Below are 11,897 nucleotides of genomic sequence, written 5' to 3'. Positions count from 1 at the left end.
ATACATTATTTAGCTTGAGAAACCATTTTTATTCCAAGTGAAATGTCATATGGAATTCCAATATATAAAACAAAAGAAAAGCAGTTCTTTGAAATGAATGTGAACCATATCCATTCAGTCTTTTACTTACTGGGGTTTCTCAGGTAACTGCTAAACTGGTTATTGCTTAACCTGGGACCTCTGGACCCCCAAAGGATCCATGGAAAGAATTCAGGGAACCATGAAAACTTGTATCTTTATTCCAACTAACCACTACTTGAAATCTACCAGTGCCTTCAAGTATAAATATAGGCTATAAACCACAGAGTATCAGGAGGGAGAAATCACAGCCACATTCATGCAGCTATCTCAAAGTATAATTTACATTCATTACTACATATAATGGTAGTTATTACACTGCTACTAGGTATCATTATGTAATTTATTAAGGATACACGTTAAGGTATCACAGTTTTGATGATATACAACATACACATTATTAATATGAAAACATTATTCTGCCCTGGCTGGTGTGGTTCAGTGGACTGAATGCAACCAAAGGGTTGCTGGTTTGATTCCCAGTCAGGGCAACTGCCTGGGTTGTGGGCCAGGTCCCCAGTAGGGGGCGTGCAAGAGGCAACCACTCATTGATGTTTCTCTCCCTTTCTTTCTCTCTCCCTTCCCCTCTCTAAAAATAAATACGATGTTTTTTTAAAAAAAAGAATGAAAAATGCTCTTTAATAGAAAGTGATCTTTCAGATGACCTGAAAATTCCATTCTCTATCACCAGCAGAATGGCTAGGCTTTCTCTAATGAGAAGACGATGTGACAAAACACACTGCTAAACTTCTAAAATCTTTGATCCAGGAAATTAGCTGTGGCTTATATTGGACAGACAAGAATCCTACAATTAAAGCGCACATGCAGAATAATGGAAAATACAACTGTGATTTTTAAAATTATAGGATATTTCATTTCAAAGATGCCATAGCTATAGTAGTTTTAAAATTTTTCTTATCTACTGAAACCAGTTATATGAAAATTATGGCAAATCAGGCTCATCGGTCTAAATTCAAATACAAGACCTGTGATTTTTTAGCCAATTACTTATTTCATGCTTTCAAAGCGTTACTTTTATTAAAAATGTTTTCCAGCCCTGGCTGGTGTAGCTCAGTGGATTGAGCGCATGCCTGCGAACTAGAGGATCGCGGTTCGATTCCCAGTCAGGGCACATGCCTGGGTTGTAGTCCAGTTCCCTGCAGGCCAACTCCCAGCAGGGGATGCACAAAAGGCAACCATACATTGATGTTTCTCTCCCTCTCTCCTTCCCCTCTAAAGATAAATAAATAAATAAAAATCTAAAAAAAAACCCCACTAAATTATACCCAGTCTTTGTAAAAAAAAAAAAATGTTTTCCTTTCACATTTAGATTTCCTATTGTCTTTTCTGAGCCAATTTGATGCTTAAGTAACCTTAAATGTCAATAGTAGAATATAACTTTTTCCAAAAGATTAAAGCCTTACACCCTTTATGAAGTTAATTAAATCTTGTCAATTCTCCTATGTACCTCTCAAATACATTCGCTCCAAATGTACTTGCCACTGCCTTAATTCAGGCCTCCCCTCACAACTGCCTTCAATTTCCTTACCCTCCCGTGTTCCCAACACTATGAGGTATGTGGTTCCAAGATCATCCCACTCCTCTGCTTAAAACTCCACTCTGGCTCCTCATTGTAGTTTTCATATTTGTTATCACAGTATCCATGGCCCTCAATGACCCGGTCATACCCACCTTCTGCACTTCTCTTTCCAGTGCTTCATGCTGGATGAATCAGCGGTCATCAACTATTTGCAGGCCTCTGCACAGCTCTTCTTCCTCCAGATCATCCTTTCACACTGAGTTCTAGTGAATTCCATCGTCCTTCAGAACCCAGCTCAAACATTACTTCTATAAGGCCTTCTTGAAGTCCATCCAACTTCAAAATTAATCTGTTATCACACTGCATGATAATTAGTTGTTTATATGCTTACCTTTCCTATAGCACTGTAAGCTTATGAAACCATAAAGGTGTTTCATGTTTGTTGAACTGAACTGAATTTGATTTAATGATCTGAGTAATTGGGAAACAGAAGTAAGTTTCCAGAGTGACTCACGATGGCCAGGATGATCATGTTTCTCCACAGCAAACATAAGTCTTGTGTGCTTTTAATCACAGGGATTACCAGACCCTCTTGGAATAGCACACAAAACATAAACTCTGAAATATAAACTGTTTCTGGCTTACTGCACACTGTATACGTTATGTTAAAGAACGGTTTATTTAGTTCTCACTTTCCACCAGGAACTAGCATCTATTAAATGTTATGTACCCGTACCAGGAAAAGCAGAGTTCTGAAACACTGGAAACTATTTTGTGAAATAGTTCCTTTTGGGAACAGTACAAATTATACCACAGTCACCTATTATCAAATCCCAATAGAACAAAAGTAGGTGGCACGACAAGGCAAATACAGGGACATTTTGTGGCAAATGTCCACAAAATGGCAAATGGCACCAAGTCATGCAGCAAGCATTCAGGTGAATTATCTTCAAGATCCAAATCTACTTTTCCATGACTACAGCCATAACAAACCTTCTTTCTGGGATGAAAAATACTAGGGAATTTGCACAAACAATACAGGGTTTGGCAAAAAGTAGGTTTACGGTTGTGAGTGACATTAATAATCATAACCTGTCTTTTTCCATATGAACTGTAAACCTACTCTTGCCCACCCCTGTATTTAATAATAAAGTCTCTCCTCTTATCAGCATACACAAATAACTTGACTAATTTTAATTACAGGAATATCCCTAATAGTCATAAGAGTTTAACACAAGTTAAGTTGTCTGCAGTATTTAGTATTAGCTCATGATTTAACTTTCTTACCTGTTCTCTTACTTTACAGAAATTCACATTATTTATAAAATAAAAACACAATTATTTTAAAGAATACCAACTAGCCTTGGCTGGTGTAGTTCAGTGGATTGAGCACGGGCCTGTGAACCAAAGGGTCACTGATTTGATTCTCAGTCAGGACACATGCCTGGGTTGCAGACCAGGTCCCCAGATGGGCGTGCGAGAGGGGCAACCACACATGGATGTTTCTCTTTTCCTCTCTCTCTCTCTTCCTCCTTCCCTTCCCATCTAAAAAATAAATAAAATCTTTAAATAATGTAAGAATACCAACTATATTAGCTTAGCCCATTTTCTTAGTTTCCTACGAGTATGTCATTAGATTTCTTTTTTGTTTCATTTAAGGCTCATTTTCTAGAATTCTATTGGCTTATTTTAATTGTGCCAAGAGAATATGTAATGAAATAAAATATCTAGCTCAGAAGGAAACTTCTTGTTGCAGTGACACTGAATGACACTTCAAATAATTCAAAAACTTTTTTAAAAAAGATTTTATTTATTTATTTTTAGAGAGAGGAAAGGGAAGGAGAAAGAGGAAGAGAAATATCAATGTGTGGTTGCCTCTCGTGTGCCCCCTACCAGGGACCTGGCTCACAACCCAGGCATGTGCCCTGACTGGGAATCGAACCAATAACCCTTTGGTTAGCAGCCCGTGCTCAATCCACTGAGCTACACGAGCTAGGGCTAAAATTTCTTTTTCTATAGCCAGGATACAAGATATTAATTCAGTCACCTGGTATTTCTTAAAAAGTGCTGTACTATAATAATTATAAAGCACTGATTCTTTAGCAGGCAGATAAAAACAAAACCAAAGTGAGGGAAGTACTGCTAAACCAACTTCACAACAAATATAATTCTAATGCAGCAATTATTTAAAGTGTACATATTTCCTCAATATGTAATAGTATTAAAAACTGTAAATCAACTATTGTACTTTAAAAAATCAGTTAAGCTTAAAAGAAAACCCCTGAACATTTTAAAATCTATTTTAAATTAGTAAAATGGCTTAGTTTTAATTCATCCCCTTTACCCTCATATAAGACTTTTTGAAATGGAAACTATACAATTTCCGTTTCTTCATAACACAATGATCAATCAACAGTAATGAATAAAGGGAACATCACTCTTTCAATCTTTGATCAATAGCTACTTTATAGAAAAGGTATAAACCATAATTTAATCCTTATGTACAATTCTTTTCCACTTATTTCATATCTTATATTTTGTGTGGAATGGCAAAGCTTTATGATTTAGAACATAATAATCTCTAATTTTTACAAAACTGTTTAATTATGCTAATTTGGGGACTGCTTTTCTTTTTATTTGGTGACTTAGTTTGCAGCTAATCAAAAACTAAAACTAAACTAAAAATAAAAGTCCCCATCAGCTCACAGGAACACATAGAAGGCTTTAGGCGATATGCCCAGGAATTTTCTGATTCATTCAGTAACTATCAACCTCCCAAAGGAAATATTTGAAATTCCACTATTAAAAAGTATATGAAATGAGCAAAAAGTGCTACAAGAAAATAGTATTCATTAACATGAGTGTTTTTTGTTTCAGTGAGAAAATTATACTTTTGAACAAAAATCTGTTCCAAAATTTTGTTATGCCAAATTATTAAAATGTTGTGTATATATAAAGTAGCTGTCAGAAGTCAGTAATAAATGAAAAGTATTTATATATCTAGATGAATAATCATCATATCTACTCTCAAGTTAACATGTCAGGGTATATGTGAGAAAAATCTAATAGGCTAAAAAAAAGTCAATTGGAATTTTACATTTTTTAAAGATTACTTTATCTTTTAATAATTTAAAAAAGTTGATCAAGAATAAACCTTCTTTTGCCCTGGCTGGTGTAGATCAGTGGATTGAGCTCGGGCCTGCAAACCAGAGTATCACGGTTCGATTCCCAGTCAGGGCACATGCCTGGGTTGCAGGCCAGTTCCCAGCATGGGACTCATGAGAGGCAACCATATATTGATATTTCTCTCCCTCCTTTCCTTCCCCTCTAAAGATAAATAAAGAAAAAAATCTAAAAAAAAAGAATAAACCTCTTTCTAATGGAAACAAATTCTTTTGTGTGTCTTTAATGATAGATAAAAAGGCAAATATGCCTCATTTAAATATTGGTATTTTAGACACCTTGCTTAGATGGAGTAATAGCTCTTTTATCTACAGCTCAGCTATCTTACATACTTTAGTTATAATCCAAACCCAGAAAGTACACCAAAGGTCTTTGAACAACCAACAGAAATGTTAGAAGGTTCAATGTGCTCAGGCACATTGCTCTCAAAGGTAATGTATTCTGAGTCAATGCACTTCCTTAAACACAAGTCTACCAAACTTGGCTTTCCAAATCCACACAAGATGAAGAGCAACAATTATGAGAAGCTACTATAGGCAAAGCATACTGATAATAGTGAGATGCAGTATCTGAGTTTATAAGCCTCAAAGTCAAAAGGAAAGGTACAAAAAAGGGGGGGGATCAAAAGCCAAAGTTGACCCCTTCTAAGGTTACTTACTTTGAGCATTCAGGAGACTCTCAAGTCAGCACGCTAGTACATTATACAATTGAAATAATGACCTTGAGACTGCAATACAGTTCCTTCCATTTAAATATATATTTTGATATCAGACTACTTGATCACATTTGGTTTGTTTGAGACTGTCCCAGATTAATCAAGCCTGTTGTCTGGCATAATCATTACTAGCTCTCCTTTTCACTCTCAGGTGTCCTGGTCTGCACTACAACTTTCAGGGGATATCCTACTGAGTATTTACTACATGCCAGGACTCTTTATTCCAGGTTCTTTAATTTACCCTCACAATCCTATAAAATGGGGTATAATTATTGTCCCTTTTATAGATGAACTAAGACTCTGAGACGTTAAATAATTTTCCAAAGATTGATAGTAAGTGTTCAAGGCCTATATATGACTAACCCAGACCTCTGACACCAAAGTCCTAGTACCTAAAACACTGTTAATACACAGTACCGTCTCTCCTAGGAAGATGGGCATGGAAGGGGGAGGAGCAGGGAGAGGAAGGGAACGGAATCCAAGTTTTTATTTTTATTTATTACTTTTTTATTTTTAAAAAAGATTTTATTTATTTATCTTTAGAGAGGAAAGGAAGGAGAGAAGGAGAGAAATATCAGTGTATGGTTGCCTCTTGGGAGTCCCCTGCTGGGAACTGGCCTGCAACCCAGGCATGTGACCTGACTGGGAATCGAACCATGCCGCAGGCCCGCACTCAATCCACTGAGCTATACCAGCCAGGGCTGGAATCCAAGTTTTTAGAATTAAGTAGTATTAAAAAACTGAGGTATTAGCTTTGTAAAAAATGTCTATACAGTAAGTCCTTATGATTCCACAATCTCATAAACTCATAATCCTGAAATGTCTAAGAAAATCTTTGAAGGGTAAAACCATAATCGTTCAAATTTTTATGAGCATGGACTTTCTTAGGAAACAGTATTTCTCTAACTTTATTTCCTCATATTTTTTACTTCAAAATTATTTGGAGGAAAAATAGTATCTAATAGGTCACATGAGAAAAAGCAAACTACACTAAAAAGATTAAGAGTAGTCACAAACATCAACTCAAGAGGCTACACTTTACACTTCCTTCTGAAAAAGGTGCTACGTATCAACTAATTCTTTAAAATGTGACATTAAGTAGGTTACAAAAATAAAGAGGTTCAGAGATTTGTAATACTTATTTTTAACATGGTTTTCTATTTACTTAACTGCATTTATTTAGAATGGTTGAAATTATTACATTTATATAGTATCTTCCTCTTTTGCAAAAAGTATTTCCATATATGATCCTAGCAACCAAGTGGGGTGGACAGATACTATCATTCTCTACTATGAAGAAACAGGCTCAGAGATTAATTTGCTCAAGTACGACAGGAAATTAAAGTGAAGTGATGACTCCCAATTCTATGAGGAAAGAAAGCAATTACTTAAATGCTTGAGTAAAAGAATAGCCTCAGACTTCCTTGTTGGCTGAGATAAAATACAGAATACCTGTAAATTATAGAATATCTAAAAATTACAGACAAAATACAGAATACCTATGCTGTCTGAAAAGCAATATTCACTGGGGCCTGCCTGTACCTCTCTAATAGCTTTACTAGTCATAGGAAAATGAATACTCATTTGTTTTGGATCTCAAACTATTATTAGATTTGCAAACAAAACCAGGACCTATAAAGAGCAGAACCAGATTATTTTTTGAGTGACAAATGTTAATAATGAAAGGTGTTTTCAACCACTCTGTGATTTACCATTGCTGAAATTATCCTTTAATGTGAAAACACTTTTAAAGCAATTTTCTCCTAAAGCTCATTTGCCAGATTCCATAAATTAGCTACTACAAAGGATCTAATATCAGAGAAACTCCAAATGAACAAGAGGCTTTTCTCCCAATCTACTAAAAGGTACATTAAACACCCAATGCTGGCCACATTATTTACATAATGATGGAAAACAACAGCTGATAGCCAGTTTGGGACAAATGCCAACTGTTCCCATTTGTCTGACAACGTTAAAAAATTAACTGTGAAAACACTGTTTTCAAAGAGTATCACTACCTCTAAATGAGAAATCATAATCAACTAAATCCTAAAAAGACTCAAGATAATAGTGCCTCTCTGATTTGCAATATTAGTTTAAAAAATTTTAATGTTCTGAAGTATAAGTAAACACATCTCAACAGCTTTATATATTTTCATATATTTTATTTTTTTAACACTTAGAATTTTGCAAGCTAGCAGTAAAATATTGTCCTTAATATTTTACTAATTAGCACCGTATACCTTTTAAAGCTAACTGGAACAATTTCATTGTAAATGATTGTAAAATAAAATGATCATTTCAAATGCCAAATCAGTCTCAAGTAACATGTGAATCATTAACTTTATCATTATTTTTGGCTTTTGCACAAAGATGTATTTCAAAGATGAACTTAATAGTCAAATCAGTTCTATCAATCTAACAAATCAAAGTACCACAGTTTAAAGCAGTATGTACCCTCTGAAATTATTGTATGATTAAAGAGGCACGTAAGTTGAGAAACTGGCTATAAAAACAAAAGATACTACATAACTTATTTAGAGTTTCTTATTTTTTTGAAAAATGAGGAATATTCCATGGTACAAATATCAGTTACACATATGGTTTGGTGTATACTAGTATCTTCATGCTTTACTTAGGAGTTTGGCTTTACCAAAAAGCCATGAGAATTTTCAGGGTAATTCACAAGGACAGCTGGAAGCCTAAAATAAAACGCTCATTGCAAAAGATCCCAAGCCATTCATATAATTTTAAATGAAAACCTAGATATTTAACTCCTATTTGTTTTCAACTAAAAAATCTTTTGAAAATGTGGAAAAATACCTAATTTTATTCAAATTACATCCACACATTAAAAAAAGGGGATTTTTCACTTCCTGTTTTGGGATAAGAGCATTCTTCAGAGCTATGGGGTTAAGGGTTAAGTTCAAAGCTACGACTGACTGCTTACTAGCATGCCTGTTTTGCATACCAGTAGAATCCAGTCCAGTTTTGCCATTTGTGGATAACTATGACAAGATACAAAAGCATGTGTTTGCCATAAATAGCTCTGGCTAACAGCAAACTGCTCACACTGAGCAGATCAAATTCTCTATAAGGAGAGCAGTCTGGACCACAGCCAAATACCACTCCTACTGTTTAAAACTGCGATACCAATTCTTTTTTCCCAATTTGCAAAATATATTAAGAAACAGTAGCTCAAGTGATAAATGAGAAGTATTATTAAACTTGTGAAGGATATTTTACAAATTATTTTCATTATAATCAAAGACACAGTAAGAGCTTCCTTCTTCTACTAACCACTTAGAAATGTAAACGTGAATTAAAAAATAACCCTAATTTATCTAGAGAACAAATCAGATATTGACGAGTATTTATGTTAAAGTGCCAAAAAATAATTTCTGATTTCCATATTAACACATAAGAAAATAAATAAACTAATGCTTATAAAAGTATTCCACTAAATATCTTATATTACTTGGCTTTAGGATAGTGTATTTTTTAAACCAAATAAACCCAACAAACTGGAAAATGTCATGCATGAATACTGTACAAAAAATTCTTAAATGACCAGTGCAGAGATTAATAATAGCATTTACATAAGAATTTGCTTCACATAACATTTGCAAAATGTCCAAGGAAAACAAGGCAACGTTCCATAGTATGCCACAATTTTTATTGCAACGTGGCCATTTTGTGAGGATGGGGAGTTTGATCTCAAAAACGTTCCATTTAAGGCTCTTTTATACAGAAATTGCCATCTTGACTGATAAAATATCTTTAGTGTTGCAAGACTTACATGGTAAACATAAAACTTCTACACTTACTCAGTAGTGTACACGCAATGGAAAACAAAAAGGCATTAATAACAGCTAGTTCTTTTAAGAAGGTACGCAGGTAACAAGAATGAACACTGAGGTACTAAGATAAGTTGATGACACAGTTAACACAACTTAATTGGCATTCCTTTTGGGGTGGGGAGTTAAACTCAATACAAAAAGTGCTTTCAATGCATAGTGTTATATCCGTGCTGCCATGTCACAAAAATAGGCTTGCCAAGGCAGGTGAGGTGTATGAATGCTGGAGCCTCACAGAACTTCAATCAAATGCAACTATAAATAATACTGAATAAAGTTTACCATCTGACCAGTGGATAATACTTTCAAGGCATTCAATTAGCTTACCCTTTGCAGTATTCTAAGCTATTCACATTGACAATCACATTCGTTGTAGTGCTTGCTGCTGCAAGGGAGGCATATAACCAGTTGTTTTGGCTAAAATATAATGGGAAGGCATTCCTTGGATTCTACATCAAAGTAACAGTATTAAACAGTCTAATGGCAATCACTGATAGGCTGCTTGCATGAATGATATCTCCTTCATTCATTATGTTGGAAGGACCCAGTGGGAAAAGGAAAAAAACAAAAACAAAACCTAATACTATTCCAATTGACTGAGCTAGAGAAATGAAAGCTCCTTAAGATCTGGATGGCACTTGACTGTCATTTTATAAGGGTTTTCCTTCAAGTGAAACTACTACGTTGCCTCCCAATTTCTCTCCAAGTGTCGAACGGTCCTTTATGTCATCCAAGCCATTTACTTGCCACTCATGTTTAATACCTACAAAGAAAAAAAATCCCATTACTTTATTATAATTAAGAAAGAATAATTCCTCCACACAAAATATTCAGTGTTTGTACCTGTAAATTTCTTTTTAATGGCATCTTTAGAGCTGGCATAGATCATCTTGCTTTTTAAAGGTGCACTTTCAGGGGCCCTACAGAAGAAAAAACAATCGTTGAATCCCAATGAAAAGAAAAACAAAGGCAAAACTGACTATGTTAATAACAATCCTTGCATTTTAAAAGTACTTTTTTCTTTTGTTTTTACACACCAGAATATAAATACTAGGTCTTCTTTCTTAGACTCTTTTGTTTCGTATGTGGCATCGTACAAAGCATATCGGCAATCATTCAGAGGTAGCAACTTCACAAAAGATGTGTAGGGGTCCTCTACAGTATCACCAATGTCACCCACCAAGATCTGCTTTGCTTCTTCTACAATTATTTGTCTTTTGTCATCGCTTAAACAGAAGAGGACTGCTTTCTTTCTTTTTTTGATCTCCTCTTGTGTAGAAGATTTCCTTACTTTCATATCATTAAAAACTTTGATGACTTCATCATTCACTGTAACTCCAGAAGCCTAAAAATAATAATAAAAAAAGAACAGTAATTCAGAATAACTATTTTGGTCTTAACCCAAATTACTATTTGCTTAGAGAAGATTCAAGTTAGTCTGCATATAAAAAAATTGCAACTTTCCACGCAAGTAGTCCAACCAGATTTGCCACGTTTTAAGTATCAGTATATGATGTACCTAAGGATTCTAACTCACTCTGCCCCATTCATCTTTTCTAAAGCGGTTTGCTGCCTGAAGTAAATAGAAGGTAGAAGGAAAGGGACAAATACAGGCTGTCCCATCCCTGAAATGTTTCCTCTTTCACTGGGTGATGTCAGAGCTTCAGGAACAGCAGTAAAATACCTTCTGTATTGTGTCAACTCTGCAGGCCTTAAAAAAACACTTCAGGATTTCAGTTAATGCTTCTACTATTTTTTCTTTAAAGTCATCCTAGCCAGAGCCGTTTCCTCATAAGGAAAGAGAATCAAGTGTAAACGCCAAACCGCCCACAGCTTCAACCCAACTGCCTCACAGCGCAAATGCAGACGCCAAAATTAACGGATCTAGTGTAAAAGATTTTTTAGCGCGAGAAAGCATTTTAAGACTTTTCCCACCCGCCTCAGAGGACTTTTATTACAGGCCATCCAGATCCTTCAGTAAGGGCTTCAAAACACGTACCAATTTTAGATCGCGCCAGTTAAGTACAATTAGGCAGCTAAGGGCAAACGCGACGAGAGCGAGCTCCGCAGCCTCCCGCGCCCCGGTCGCCGCCCCGTGTGCCGCGAAGCCTCCGGCCGCCTCCCGCTCCGCTCAGGCCGGAGTCCCGGCCGGCGCCCGGGCCCGACCGCCCGGACCTTCCCCACCCCCAGGAATCCGAAGAGAGGCAGGGCCCGGGTGGAGACAGAGTAGCGGGGCCGCAACGCAAAAGCCCCCACCTTTGAGGCCAAAATCAGGTTAAAATGGCGGCCTCACTCCCAGGCCCTGCAGGGCCGGTGGCTCGCCGCGCCCCGGCCATCGACCCCCCGTTGACACGCCCGCCTCACCATAGTGCCCCCGGCTGTGCTTGTGGCGGCGGCTGGGGCTCCGGCTCGGCGGCAATGGGAGGAGAAGAAGGAGGGGCTGGCGGACAGCAGCGAGTGCTAGGCACGCCGGGAGTTTCAGCCGGAGAGGCGGCAGCTGCGGCGGCTCGGGGGGCTGCGGGCG

The 11,897-nt window shown here is 36.7% G+C and overlaps 1 protein-coding gene across 3 annotated transcripts; it reads right to left on the bottom strand.

Moving 5' to 3' along the window:
* Positions 1–7,695: 7,695 nt before the first annotated feature.
* CFL2 (cofilin 2) lies at positions 7,696–11,897 on the bottom strand. 3 transcript variants are annotated; one of them, XM_037056471.1, is made up of 4 exons: positions 11,738–11,897; positions 10,411–10,718; positions 10,217–10,293; positions 7,696–10,136 (listed from the first exon to the last, which is right to left on the bottom strand). In XM_037056471.1, the coding sequence occupies exons 1-4, from the start codon at positions 11,738–11,740 to the stop codon at positions 10,024–10,026; spliced, it is 501 nt and encodes a 166-aa protein (XP_036912366.1). In that variant the 5' UTR covers positions 11,741–11,897; the 3' UTR covers positions 7,696–10,023. The 3 variants fall into 3 exon arrangements, with proteins under 3 accessions (XP_036912366.1, XP_036912368.1, XP_036912367.1); XM_037056473.1 differs by lacking the exon at positions 11,738–11,897 and adding an exon at positions 11,630–11,713; XM_037056472.1 differs by lacking the exon at positions 11,738–11,897 and adding an exon at positions 11,373–11,466.

The sequence above is a fragment of the Sturnira hondurensis genome, unplaced genomic scaffold (assembly GCF_014824575.4).
Source record: "Sturnira hondurensis isolate 20B ecotype Veracruz unplaced genomic scaffold, ASM1482457v3 Scaffold0008948, whole genome shotgun sequence".
In the NCBI taxonomy this organism is placed as follows: domain Eukaryota; kingdom Metazoa; phylum Chordata; class Mammalia; order Chiroptera; family Phyllostomidae; genus Sturnira; species Sturnira hondurensis.
This window is presented reverse-complemented; position numbering and strand designations above follow the sequence as displayed.